Source organism: Euprymna scolopes, chromosome 19 (assembly GCF_053919585.1).
Source record: "Euprymna scolopes isolate OS-2025 chromosome 19, ASM5391958v1, whole genome shotgun sequence".
In the NCBI taxonomy this organism is placed as follows: domain Eukaryota; kingdom Metazoa; phylum Mollusca; class Cephalopoda; order Sepiida; family Sepiolidae; genus Euprymna; species Euprymna scolopes.
Window position 1 is genome coordinate 134,804,978 of NC_136500.1, and position 12,648 is coordinate 134,817,625.

At 35.5% G+C, this 12,648-nt stretch overlaps 1 protein-coding gene and 1 pseudogene across 2 annotated transcripts in view; both read right to left on the reverse strand.

Moving 5' to 3' along the window:
- LOC145239991 (cardioacceleratory peptide receptor-like) overlaps positions 1 to 12,648 on the reverse strand; it is a 949,161-nt gene that overhangs the window by 439,775 nt on the left and 496,738 nt on the right. For both annotated transcript variants that reach the window (XM_080103573.1, XM_080103574.1), the window contains exon 3: positions 5,294 to 5,503. In XM_080103573.1, the coding sequence (XP_079959699.1) occupies positions 5,294 to 5,446 (153 nt within the window). In that variant the 5' untranslated portion in view covers positions 5,447 to 5,503. The remainder of the gene's footprint in view (positions 1 to 5,293; positions 5,504 to 12,648) is intronic.
- Positions 8,440 to 8,571, reverse strand: LOC145240578 (U2 spliceosomal RNA; annotated as a pseudogene).

Genomic DNA, 12,648 nt, shown 5'->3' on the forward strand with positions numbered 1-12,648 from the left:
TATTCATAGATAAATATCAACACGCTTGGCGAGATAAGCGGCGTAGAACCCGACAATGCATCAGTCTGCATCTTCTGATGACTGATAAGTCATAATGTTTCACACATTCCATCCGGCATTTGCTTCTAGCATCGCGGTTTTATATTTCCCGTTCATTCCACTGGTTAGAGTCAGCTCTAAGGCTGGACGCGATACCAGTCTGAATATTACTATAAATTATAAGAAAAACAAAAATACACAAGATTAATCTAAATGATATAGAGATATACAGATCCTAAGGCACACATCTATATACTAATACCGTAAAAACTTTAACAACACACTATATACATTACATTATTACTATACTAGCAGGCCGCACGGCGTTGCCGTGTCTTTAAATACGAATGCATATCATATTTCAATTAATGCAGAATTCTTATCTATTTTTTACATATGAATCTCCACTTATCAAGTCCCATAGACCACTCGAGGATAAGAGTTAAGACTGTACAGCAGTCAATTAGACATTATAGTAATCGTTAGTAATGGAAACTCGGTAAATGTGTAAACAAGCTTCTCTCTTTACATCATCAACATTTTAATCCACATTTGTCATCAATTGAAATGAATGGCTCTCGTCTTCAGGAGGCCTCAAGTTTTGACAAGCTTCTGGGCTTGACCATTACTCCTGATCTTAAATGGAACACGTATATCAAATCTGTTGCCAAGGCCGCTGGAAAAATGGTGGGATCTTTCTATCGATCCAGTAGATATCTCACTGCTGATGCTATTCTCTATCTATATAAGAGCCAGGTACGTCCAAGGATGGAATACTGTTGCCACATCTGGGCAGGAGCTGCTAGAAAGGACTTGTCCTGCCTTGATAGAGTTCAAAATAGACTTCGTAGCCTCGTAGGAGATGTCCTTTTCTCCTCCTTACAACCTCTATCTCACAGAAGAGATGTTGCGAGTTTGTCTCTGATGTATCGTTATTTTCATGGAAAGTGTTCAACTGAGCTTCAATCTATGGTCCCCCCTCGCCAAACTTTCACAAGAAACACTCGTCTAGCTGTAAACACTATCAATAATTTCCCCCACTCTTTATCTGTGCCTAAACCTAAACATAGATTCCATGAACAAAGCTTCTTTCTTAGAACTGCACGCCTGTGGAATTGTCTTCCGTTTTCCTGCTTTCCGGCTGACTACAATATGGTTGTGTTCAAGTCTAAGGTAAATAAGTTCTTGATGAGCCGTTCCATAAAAGTTATTAAATTTACCAAATTTTCATTACTAATGATTACTATATTGACCAACTTCTACTGTACACTCTTTAACCGTTATCCTTGAGTGGCCTCTGGGCCTTGATAATGTGGTGATGCCTTTGTAAAAAAAAAAAAAAAAAAAAAAAAACTGAAGTGAAACGGCTCATCAAAAACATAACGTTGGACTTGAAGACTATCAGATTGTAGTCAGCTGGAAGCAGGAAAACGGAAGACAGTTCCACAGGCGTGCACTTCTAAGAAAGAAGCTTTGTTCATTGAATGCACGTTTAGGTTTAGGCACCGATAAAAAGTGGGGGAAATTACTGATATTTTTTTTCTGCTAGACGAATGTTTCTTGTTAAAGTTTGGCGAGGAGGGACCTAAGTTTGAAGTTCAGTCGGGCACATGCCATGAAAATAAAGATAAAGCAGGGACAAACTCGCAACATCTCTTCTGTGAGATAGAGGTTGCAGGGAAGAGAAAAGGTGTCTCCTACGAGGCTAAAAAGTCTATTTTGAACTCTATCAACGCATTATAAAAAGAAATGACATAAGTATTAAACACAACGTTACATTCCTTTAAAAAATAATAAAATAAAATTCAAACCAACGGAAAGAAATTGAGATATTAGCACACGAGTCCTATGTTTTTTTTCTAAATAGTTCACATCCTGTACGTAAAAATATACTTCTTAAGATGACATCGAACCAAAACCTTAAAGCTGTGAGTAAAGTAGGAATAACCATTATGCCAGCTTTACAAACTTTAAAAAGTGTTTTCAAATCTATTTATTCTTAACACAAGAATTCTGTCATGTGAACGATTCACCCATACGAATTTGTGAAAATATTAACAAACAGATAAATATCCGATGTCTTGCAATTTTCCCATTTTGTCACCTTAGCCCCCCCCCATTTTTCGATGAATACCGATTAAAAAAATTCCACATGTTTGAATAACCTATATAGGAAATTACACGTCTGAAGGTCGAAAATTGTTGACTATCCGATTGTTGCCCGCACACACACATTTTATCTTGTATGTATATTAGCAGATCCGCCCGGCTTTGCCCGGGCCCTATGTACTGTTCGTAACTTTATGTGCATATGTATATATATTAAAAAGTGCCAATATGTACGGTAATGTCTTTCTAGATAATAGGGGCCCTTAAATACCATAGAGAAAAGTTAGTAGAGACCACAGATGGCAAATGTTTTACAATGTTTATCCCAATTTTGACCCCTAAACATGTATTGTTTTGGGCCCAAATTAAATTAAAATGTTTGACTCATGTCCAAGTAACTTGCATGTAAAATTTCAAATGTTAAAACCCAAAATTGGCGGAGGAGTTTGGTAGAGTCTGCAAAGGTCAACTCTGCCAAATTTAACCCCTTGGCAGCCAAAATTTCGCCAAAGAACTGATGAAAAATCTTGCTGTGTGTCTGAATACCCTTTCTGTAAAATTTAAAATGTTTAGACCAAAAAATTTGCTTAATAGTTTGCTAGAGACTGCGGAGGTCAAATCTTTTGAACTTTGAGATCGTGAAAGCCAAATTTTCAGAAAAAAAAACGATTAAAAAGCTTGCCTTATGTCTGAATACACTTTATGTAAAATTTCAAAAGTTTTGACCAAAAATTTGCTGAGTAATTTCGTAGAGAACGCGGAGGTAATTTTCTTTTACTTTGACCCCTATTATGACCCCTTAACATTTATTGTTTTGAGCTCAAATCAAAGTATGAAGTTATATCCCTGTCCAAGTAACCTATATGTAAAATTTCAAGGGTTTAGAACAAAAATTAGCGTAGAGGTTTGGTAGAGTAAAGGTCAAATCATTGAACGTTGACCCCTTAACAGACAAATTTCTAGCCGACAATCGATAAAAAAGATTTTCCCAAATCTCAATACTCTTTATGGCAAATCCCGTGTCTGTAGGCAGAAAATTGACCGAGTTGTTTCCTAGGGAAGTGTACACAGACCGACAGACAGACACACACAGAGAGAGACATTTTAACTTTTATATGTATACTAGCATGGTTGCCCGGCGTTGCCCGGTTGTTTGGATGTGTATGTTGAGCAAAAAAAAAGTAATAGTAGGAAGGTAGGCTAGAACCCGTACTGCAAAGGAGGAAAAGAACGGGGAAAAAACCTGAGGTCTTTGCTGTTACAGCCATCGCCAAACCGGAAGTGACGTCGATTTTGATTAAGGCAAACAATTGAAAGAAGAGAATGACTTTCGAAAATATCGTCGAAAAAAGCGACTCCCTGTAGAAAAGTGCGCATTTGAAGATAAAGATATTAATGTTTTAGCCAATTTTTCGATATTTGTCTTCTTAATACTGATCTTGTGAAAATCCGTCGCTTCTGTCTAAAGTTTTAGGCAGACATGCAAACATAGATACATACATACATACATTTATATATTGGTAACTCAAATTTTCGACCCAAACCTATTAAAAAGCTTGTCCTATCTCTGAATACCCTTTATGTAAAATTTCAAATCTTTAGACCAGAAATTGTTTGAGTAATTTGGTTGAGATCACAGCGGTCAATTTTTTTTTAAATTTCCCCCTATTATGACTCACTAACATACATTGTTTTGGGCTGAAATCAAGTCATTAAGTTATATCCATGTCCAAGAAACCTATATCAAAAATTTAAAGTGTTTAGACCCAAATCTGCCGGAGGAGTTTGGTAGGGTTCTCAAAAGTTAGATCGTTGATGTTTGACCATTTAACAGTCAATTTCTGGCCCCAAATCGATTACAACGATTTTTCCCAAATCTCAATACCCTGCATATCAAATTTCGAGTCTGTAAACTGAAAATTGACAGAGTTATTGTGTAGGGAGATGCACACTGACAGACAGACAGACACTTTTACTTTAATAGATATATTAGCATGAATGCCCAGCGTTGCCCGGGTTTTTGGAGTTGTCTGTTGAGCAAAAAAAAAAAGTGGTAGTAGGAAGACAGGGTCGGACCCGTACCGTAAAGGAGGAAAAGAACGGGGAAAAAATGACGTTTTTGCTGTTACGACCACCGCCCAACCGGAAGTGACGTATGTGTCAATTAAAGCAAGACAATCGAAAGAGGGGATGACTTTCGAAAATATCAGGAAAAACGCGACCCCCCCCCGCAGTAGAAAAGAACCTAGTTGAGGGTGAAGAAATTAGTGTTTTTGCCAATTTTTCGGTATTTCTCGTCTGAATGGTCTAGCTTCAAAGCGATACAAATCTTGTGAAAATCTGTCGTCTATGTCAAAGGTTTTAGGCAGACACGCAAACATACATACATGTACATATTAATAGCTCAAATTTTTCGACCAAAACCGATTAAAAATCTTGCTCTATTTTTGAATATCCTTTATGTAACATTTCAAATGTTTAGACCAGAAATTGTCTGAGTACTTAGGTAGAGACCGCAGAGGTCAACATTTTTGGCCGCTATTTTGACCCCTTATAACTTATTGTGTTGAGCTCAAATCAAGTTATTAAGTTAGATCCATGTCCACGGACCGATATCTAGTTTGATAGAGTTCTTAATGTCACATCGTTGAACTTTGACGCCTAAACACAAACGTATTATAAAGATTTTCTCAATTCTCAATACTCTGTATATCAAATTTCGAGACTGTAGACTGAAAATTGACAGAGTTATGGCGTAGGGAAATGTACACAGACGGACAGACAGACACTTATATATATATATATATATATATATATATATATATATATGTGTGTGTGTGTGTGTGTTCATATAAATATACATTATTTATATATATATAAATATATATATGTGTATATATATATATATATATATATATATATATATATATATATGAGTAGTTATTAACTTAGAGGTATGATATTTTGTGTCTTGCGCGTTTGTACAAAGACTAATATATATATAAAAGTGTATTCTACGATAATGTACAGTTATATTTTCTTTAGAGAACTGATTACTATCGGATCCAACAATTTAGTAGCATGCACAACTGCAGTTATATATTGAATGTTTTGTTTTTCACATAGAAAGCAATGAAAGTCCTACCTTATAGAAAGCGATGTTATTGTCTGAACTTAGCGATGAGTTATCTCCCGTCGTTTCCAGGTAATATTCTGAGTAATATGTTTGAAAAGTGTCATTATTTGAGGAGTCCACATAAATCATTGTCGGCCGCGGCAAATCAGTTGTGAATGCCATTTTTTTTCTATAGATGAGTTCAATATCCGGGTAATTTTCCGAAAGCTGTTTGCAACTCTAAAATAAATTTAAAAAAATTATATGAGTTTCATGGTAAGAGAATTATTTTTCAAACCAACAATATAGTTGCATTATATTATATACTTAAACATGTACCGGTATTAAATGTAACGTTAAATTCGTTCAAACAAAATTTAAAACAAAACAAAACAAAACAAAAAAAACACGAAAAAACTGAGACATAATATTATTTTTCCAAATGGTTTATTTCTTGTAAGTAAAAATATACCCGGGCTGAGATCGAAAGCAAAGCCTAAACATTCAGTCAAATACGATAACTGTAAAACAACTCGCTAAGATTTTAAAAAGTATTTTTAAATCTTGTGAGACAGTTGACAAACAAATAAATATCCGATGCGTGACCAAGTACCAATTTTTTTTTCTTTCACGATTGGCTCCTTAAAAGTCTTTTATTGTGAGAAAAGTCGATTTAAAAGTTTCTAATGTGTGGTAATAGCCTTTATACCAAAATACACGTCTTTAGATCAAAAATGTAGTGACGATACTGATAGAGAAGTGACTCAAACATACATACCCACAATCTCACTTGTATAGATTTTAATATATCTCATTTTCAAAGTGCTATTCATTTTGCTAATTGCGTATTTTACTTTAGACATTTATCCTGTAAAACTTTATGATATATTCTAGTTGCAACACCACATAAAAACACCTCATATTCCTATAGTTAAGAATATTTACATGATCAACTTTTCTAATAATACTAATAGTTCGTTCAACGTTGCCTGGTCGTAAACTGCGCATTCATTTTGTATTTTAATCGATATCAATACATAATCAAAATCTAAAGACACTGAGTCAAATACGATATCCATTTGTCAAGCTTGACACGATTTTTAAAAGTGTTTTTCTAACCTACTGATACTTTACATAAGAAAGCTGTAATGTTAACTGATCACGCATACGCATCTGTGAAACAGTTAGCAAATAGACAAAAATCCAATAACCCCACGTATGAATTATTCAATTTTAGCCCCTTACAAGCACTTCTTCCGGATGAAAACCGATTAAAGAGTTTTAAAGATGTCTGAATATTCTATGTAGTAAGTTTCAAGTCTGTAGCTCAAACATTAGTTCAGTATATAGATTAGGAAGTGTCCACTCTGACTTTGGTTGTTTTGTGTTATGGCTTATCAACCCTTTTTTTCTTTTTTTTACACAGTGATCACAACTTATCAAGGCCCGGAAGCTACTCAGGGATAAGGGTTATTGCAAGTACATTATGTTAGTGTTGAGATTTGATGAAGTATTTACTTTAGGGGCGGTTCATTAGGAATTTGTTAACATTGGACTTGAAGACATCCAAGTTGTAGTCCGGTGGGAAGCAGGCAGACGGAACAGAGTTCCACAGGCGTGCAGTTCTAAGAAAGAAGCTTTGTTCATGGAATCCGCGTTTTGATTTAGGCACAGATAAAGAGTGGGGGAAATTTTTCACAGTGGATTCAGCTAGACGGGTGTTTTTCGTGAAAGATTGGCGAGGGGGGCAGAGATTGGAGCTCAGACGAGCACCTGCCATGGAAATAACGATAAAACAAGGATAGGCTCGCAACGTCTCTTCTGTGGGAGAGAGGTTGCAGGGTAGAGAAAACGGCACCCCCCACTAAGCCATGAAGTCTATTTTGTACTCTGTCAAGGCAAGATAGGCTGTTTTTAGCAGCTCCTTTTGTGGTTATTTAACGCCGAATCCAATATAGAACATTAATCCCTTTCGGGTTATGTCGCTTTCATTTTTTTTTTTTTTTTTTTTTTTAATCTTTAAGCTGATTGTATATTCAATCAGTAGTTAGAATTTATGTTTTGGTTGTCTTATATTGGATTTTGTTGTTTCGGTTTCGTGCCCAAAAGAACATGAATGACGTTTTCAATCGGAGAGAGAAGATGTTTGGTATACTTGAGAAGTGGTGGGGGGGGGAAGAAAAAAAGGGAAAAAGACGGGAAAAAGGTGGGCTGTTGTTTTTATTTTGGGTTTTACCGAACATAATTACGTTTTGCAAAAGAGAATAGAAAAAAAAGACATGTTATCTGAAACACCTAATATTTTCAGATAGTCTAATGCGGAAGCACCAGTTAGAATTTTGCAGATGAGCATTACTAATTTGTATTATTGAGCTTATTCTCACTACTGCCCAGATGTTCCCATACTTTACATAAGTTCGGGGCTTGTGTGCTTATTAAAAAGAAAATTCCTTATTAAACAGTGGAAAATTAAAAAAAAAAAAAAAAAAAGTGAGAAACACACAACACGATCACAAAAGTATTATTACCTATTCAAAACCGATGAAATACATGATATCCACATAATCACCTTGTAATACATTGCATCTAACATATATGCGCTCTTTTTGAACGCAACCTCCTTTAGGATATTTAAAATCTATACTCCTTTATATTTGTATTTTAGTGCGTGTGTGTATGTATGTGTGTGTGTGTGCTGATATTCATCTTAAAATATTTTTCAATTTATTCAAAATAAAAGAAACAACTTTGTACTTTATACGTCGTGGAATTGCATTCGCTAGCAAATGTACGAGCAAATTTGTACATACTTCTAAACCTTTATTTTAATTAATTCCCTATTATTTTTTTTCGGTTTCCTTATGGAATATTTATCTATAGTTTCGTATTCCGACAGTAATAATAACAAGGTCGATAGCCATTAGTCGCGTGCTCTCGTGCAATGAATGAATGCGTGAACGTAGGATTGACATGAACTTCTTAAAGATAAACAAAAATGACCGAAAAATGGCCTGAAATGAGTTAAATAAATAAAAAGGATGAATTGAATGACCGTAAGAATAAATTGAATCCTTAAAAATATAACTGGAGTCCTTCAAAAACAACTTGAATGATCTGGAGAATGATTTTTAATGGCTTTGAGATTGACTGGTTGTAAAGTGGGTGATCATTTTTCATAAAATTAATACACAAAAATTATTTGATTTAGGGAATTTGAAACGTTATATTAGCTATGTGGCCAAGGAAAAGTTACAGACATAAGTACAGATACTACACTTTGATCTTGGCCAAAATGCCAAGAAAAGGGTATTGATTTGATCCCCACCGAGCAAATTGGGCACAAGGGCGATTTTTAAAGTGATGAGCGGGAAGTAGGGGATCTGGATAGTGACAATTGGTATGAAGGGTTGCCCCTACATTGACCAAACTCTTATATTTGGGGTTGCCCCTCCATATGGTCTTTGCTTGCAGTACCTGCCGAAACAGATACTACACTTTGACCTTAGCCAAAAGACTAAGAAAAGGGCATTTATTTGCTCCCCCGCCGAACAAATTAGGCACAATTCCGATTTTTTAAGTGATGACTGAAGGGGAAATATGGAGCAACTCCCCGGGGAGTAGGGGAGCTGGATAGTGACAATTGGTATGAGGGGTTGCCCCTACATTAACCAAAGTCTTATATGTGGGGTTGCCGCCCCATCTGGTATTTGCTTGCAGTATCTGCCCGAAAGATACTATACTTTGATCTTGGGCAAAAGGTCAAAAAAAGCTTTAAAAGCTAAGAACAGCATCTATTAACAACAGACCTTTGATCTTAACCAAAAAGGCCAAGCACAAAAGTGTTACGGACAGACCGACCGACCTACGGAGTTAATTATAGAGTCGCTTGCACCCGACTAAAAATCAGTGTTACTATATATGCACAAAAACATAAATTCTTCAGACCATAAGGGATGTGTCGCATTGCGTTAGATGCATCTTAGTTCCATATTGGGTTTTCTTGCGACAAGCATATGGCTTTAGAATTGCCTATTTATAAAGAGCATATAAAAACACACTCCTTATTTTAAGAAACAAATACATTTTTCACACACTAGGATATATTTTGTATTGACAATTATTTTCTTTATATATTTAAGCTCCACCTTTAATGTTGAGCTTTTGACGCTATTAGCACATTTTAAGAACTCCTCATAATTGCTTTAATTCTCATATATATATATATATATTTGTGTGTATATATGTATATATATGTATATATATGGCTACATAAATAAATCCACACACATATATATATATATATATATATATATATATATATATATATATATATATATATATACAAAGATATATTCGTATAACTTTGGGTATTTTGTTTATTGCTATTCATATCAAAAATCTTTTTTTTCAATTATTTAAAAAGAGAATATACCATTTCTATATATGCGCCGTTTAATTGTATACGTTTAAAACTTTTATTTTAATACTTTCCCGATTAGTTATTTCGGTTTTCTTGAGGGATGACCATCCTTAGCTTACTATTACGTCAAATTATATTCATACAGGTATTCTACATGATTTATACTTTTGTAATATTTGCGTAAAATGTTTATAGTACACACAAATCTACATATATATATATATATATATATATGTATATGTATATATATGTGTGTGTGTGTGCGTGTGTGTGTGTGTGATGGAGAGGGACAGACCCCAATAAGCAAGAAAGCAAAACTAGAGAAGTTTGAAAATGATATTAGGAAAAGGCTAGAATCGAACCCAGTAGGCAAATGTTGAAAGATAATAGATATTAAAATTCTAGTAACGCAGAATGATTTGCATTGTTCTCGATAATAACTAAATATTATTTATGTCATGGATGCATATTTATTTATGAATGCAGTCGATTGTTCATTCTTTTAGAAATAACTGAATATTAAATATGTAAGTTTAAAGACGGAACAATAGGGGCTTTAGAAATAATTACCATAGCGAAAAGACAGACATACACTTTCACTTATACATATATATATATATATATATATATATATATATATATATATATATACATATATAGATAGATAGATAGATAGATAGATTGGATGCAATATAGTAATTATTTTAAAAGTATAAAAAAAGACGCATGCGCCACCACCAAAAATCGAAACCAAAACGTTAAGCTCACGATTTATTTTGTCTCTGCCGTCTATGGTAGTTACGGAAGACTATTATACAGAAAGACATTACTTTACATATTCACACTTTTTTATATATACATATGCGCATAACCTTATGAACAATACATAGGGAGGAACTGCTAGTATATATCTAAATATATATATATATATGTATGCATGTATATATATGGACCCGATCTTATCCCAGCTGTGCTATTAAAAAAGTGCTCAGCCGAAGTAGCTCCAGTTATCTCCAAACTCTACAACAAATGCCTTAATGAAGCTTGCTTTCCGGGCTGTTGGAAAACTGCTTCTGTTGTACCAGTATTCAAGAATTCTGGCGAAAGGAGAGACCCATCAAATTATCGCCCCATTAGCCTCCTCCCACTTTTTGCCAAAATATTTGAGACCATAATTAACCAAGCTCTAGTCCATCATCTTACAGATGCTAAACTACTGACTGACAAACAATATGGATTTAGACAAGCCCGTTCCACAGCAGACATCCTAACTGTGATCTCTGAACGTATATACCATTCACTGGACAAAGCGGGGGAGGGCAGAGCGGTATCTCTAGATATATCTAAAGCTTTTGACAGGGTAGGGCATGAGGGTCTCCTCAGTAAAATCAGATCATACGGTATCACTGGTAGAAAACTTAACATAATTAAATCCTTCTTAGATAAGAGAAAAATCAAGGTTGTCCTCGACGGTCGTACATCTAAACAATATGATATAAATGCGGGGGTGCCCCAGGGTTCTATCCTTGGACCTCTATTGTTCCTGATATTCATAAATGACCTCCCCGACAACATTGCCTCTGAGATGGGTATATATGCTGATGACACTACACTCTATGTAAGGCACGACAGGAAGACGAATGAACACATTTCTAAAGAAATGGCAGAAACACTAGAGGAAGACCTCCAATCTGTAGTGGAATGGGGACAAAAGTGGTTGGTCGCGTTCAATGCTGCCAAGACTAAACTGATTTCATTCAATAATTACAAGAAACCCCCTCTACAACCAATAGCAATGGCCAACGACTCTTTATCTAAGAGTCCATCTTTCAAACTCCTTGGCCTAACGTTCACAGGAAACATGAGTTGGAACAATTACATTGAAGGCATTGCCAGGGCCGCTGCAAGAAAGGTGGGCTCTCTCTACCGTGCTAGAAAACTACTAACACCCGAAAGTATCCTGTACCTCTATAAGGCCACGATCCGCCCATGTATGGAGTAATGCTGCCACATCTGGGCTGGTGCACCTGCTACTAGTCTCTCGCTCCTTGACAAGGTTAAAAAGAGAGTCGCAAACCTGATAGGCCCTGAACTGGCATCTAAGCTTCAGCCTCTGTCCCATCGACGAAATGTTGCATCCCTCTGCCTTTTCTACAAGTATTTTAGTGGTGAATGCTCTGACGAACTGCAATCACTTGTGCCCCAACGACGTGAGCACCCTCGACAAACCCGACAGGCTGCTAAATCCCACCTCCACACTGTAGAGATCCCTAGATGTAAAAGATCTTTTTACTCCAATAGTTTCTTCCCCAGAACCGCTACACTCTGGAATTCCATTCCAGGTCCCTGCTTCCCCAACAGTGCTGACGTGCAGAAGTTCAAGTGTAACGTGAACCGACACCTTGCTGCCCAAATCCCTACATAGTACCCCAGTAGTGTTGCCCCTGATAGTAGCCCCCTACACCAAAGTGGCAATTTGCCTTGTTTGGGGTGAAAATGTAATAATAATATATATATATATATATATATATATATATATATATATATATATATATATATATATATGAGCAAACAGTTAATAAAATATGTTAAAAAACACTTTGAAATGAGTTAAAAACATATTTAATCTGAAAAGGAAACACTAGATAAATGGATAGTCCTTAATCCGCGGAGTTTCGAAGAAATACTCTCCTTCTCATCAGAGGATAGGAATTAGCAAAATTCGGGATCGGAGATTGCTTGTAGAAGTATTTGATGAAACAACAAATAAGTCAAAGATCTTACTTGAAAACAAAATAAGTTAAGCAGAGGGAATATGGTAAAGAAAAGGGTGATTACACATGAATGTATAGTCTGGTGGAAGATAAAAAATCCAGTGACGGTAAAATCCAAATGTAAAACTTCAAGAAAGTTAAAAGAATTTCCATTTGTACAAGTAAAACCCAAAGACATCCCGTAATTGGAA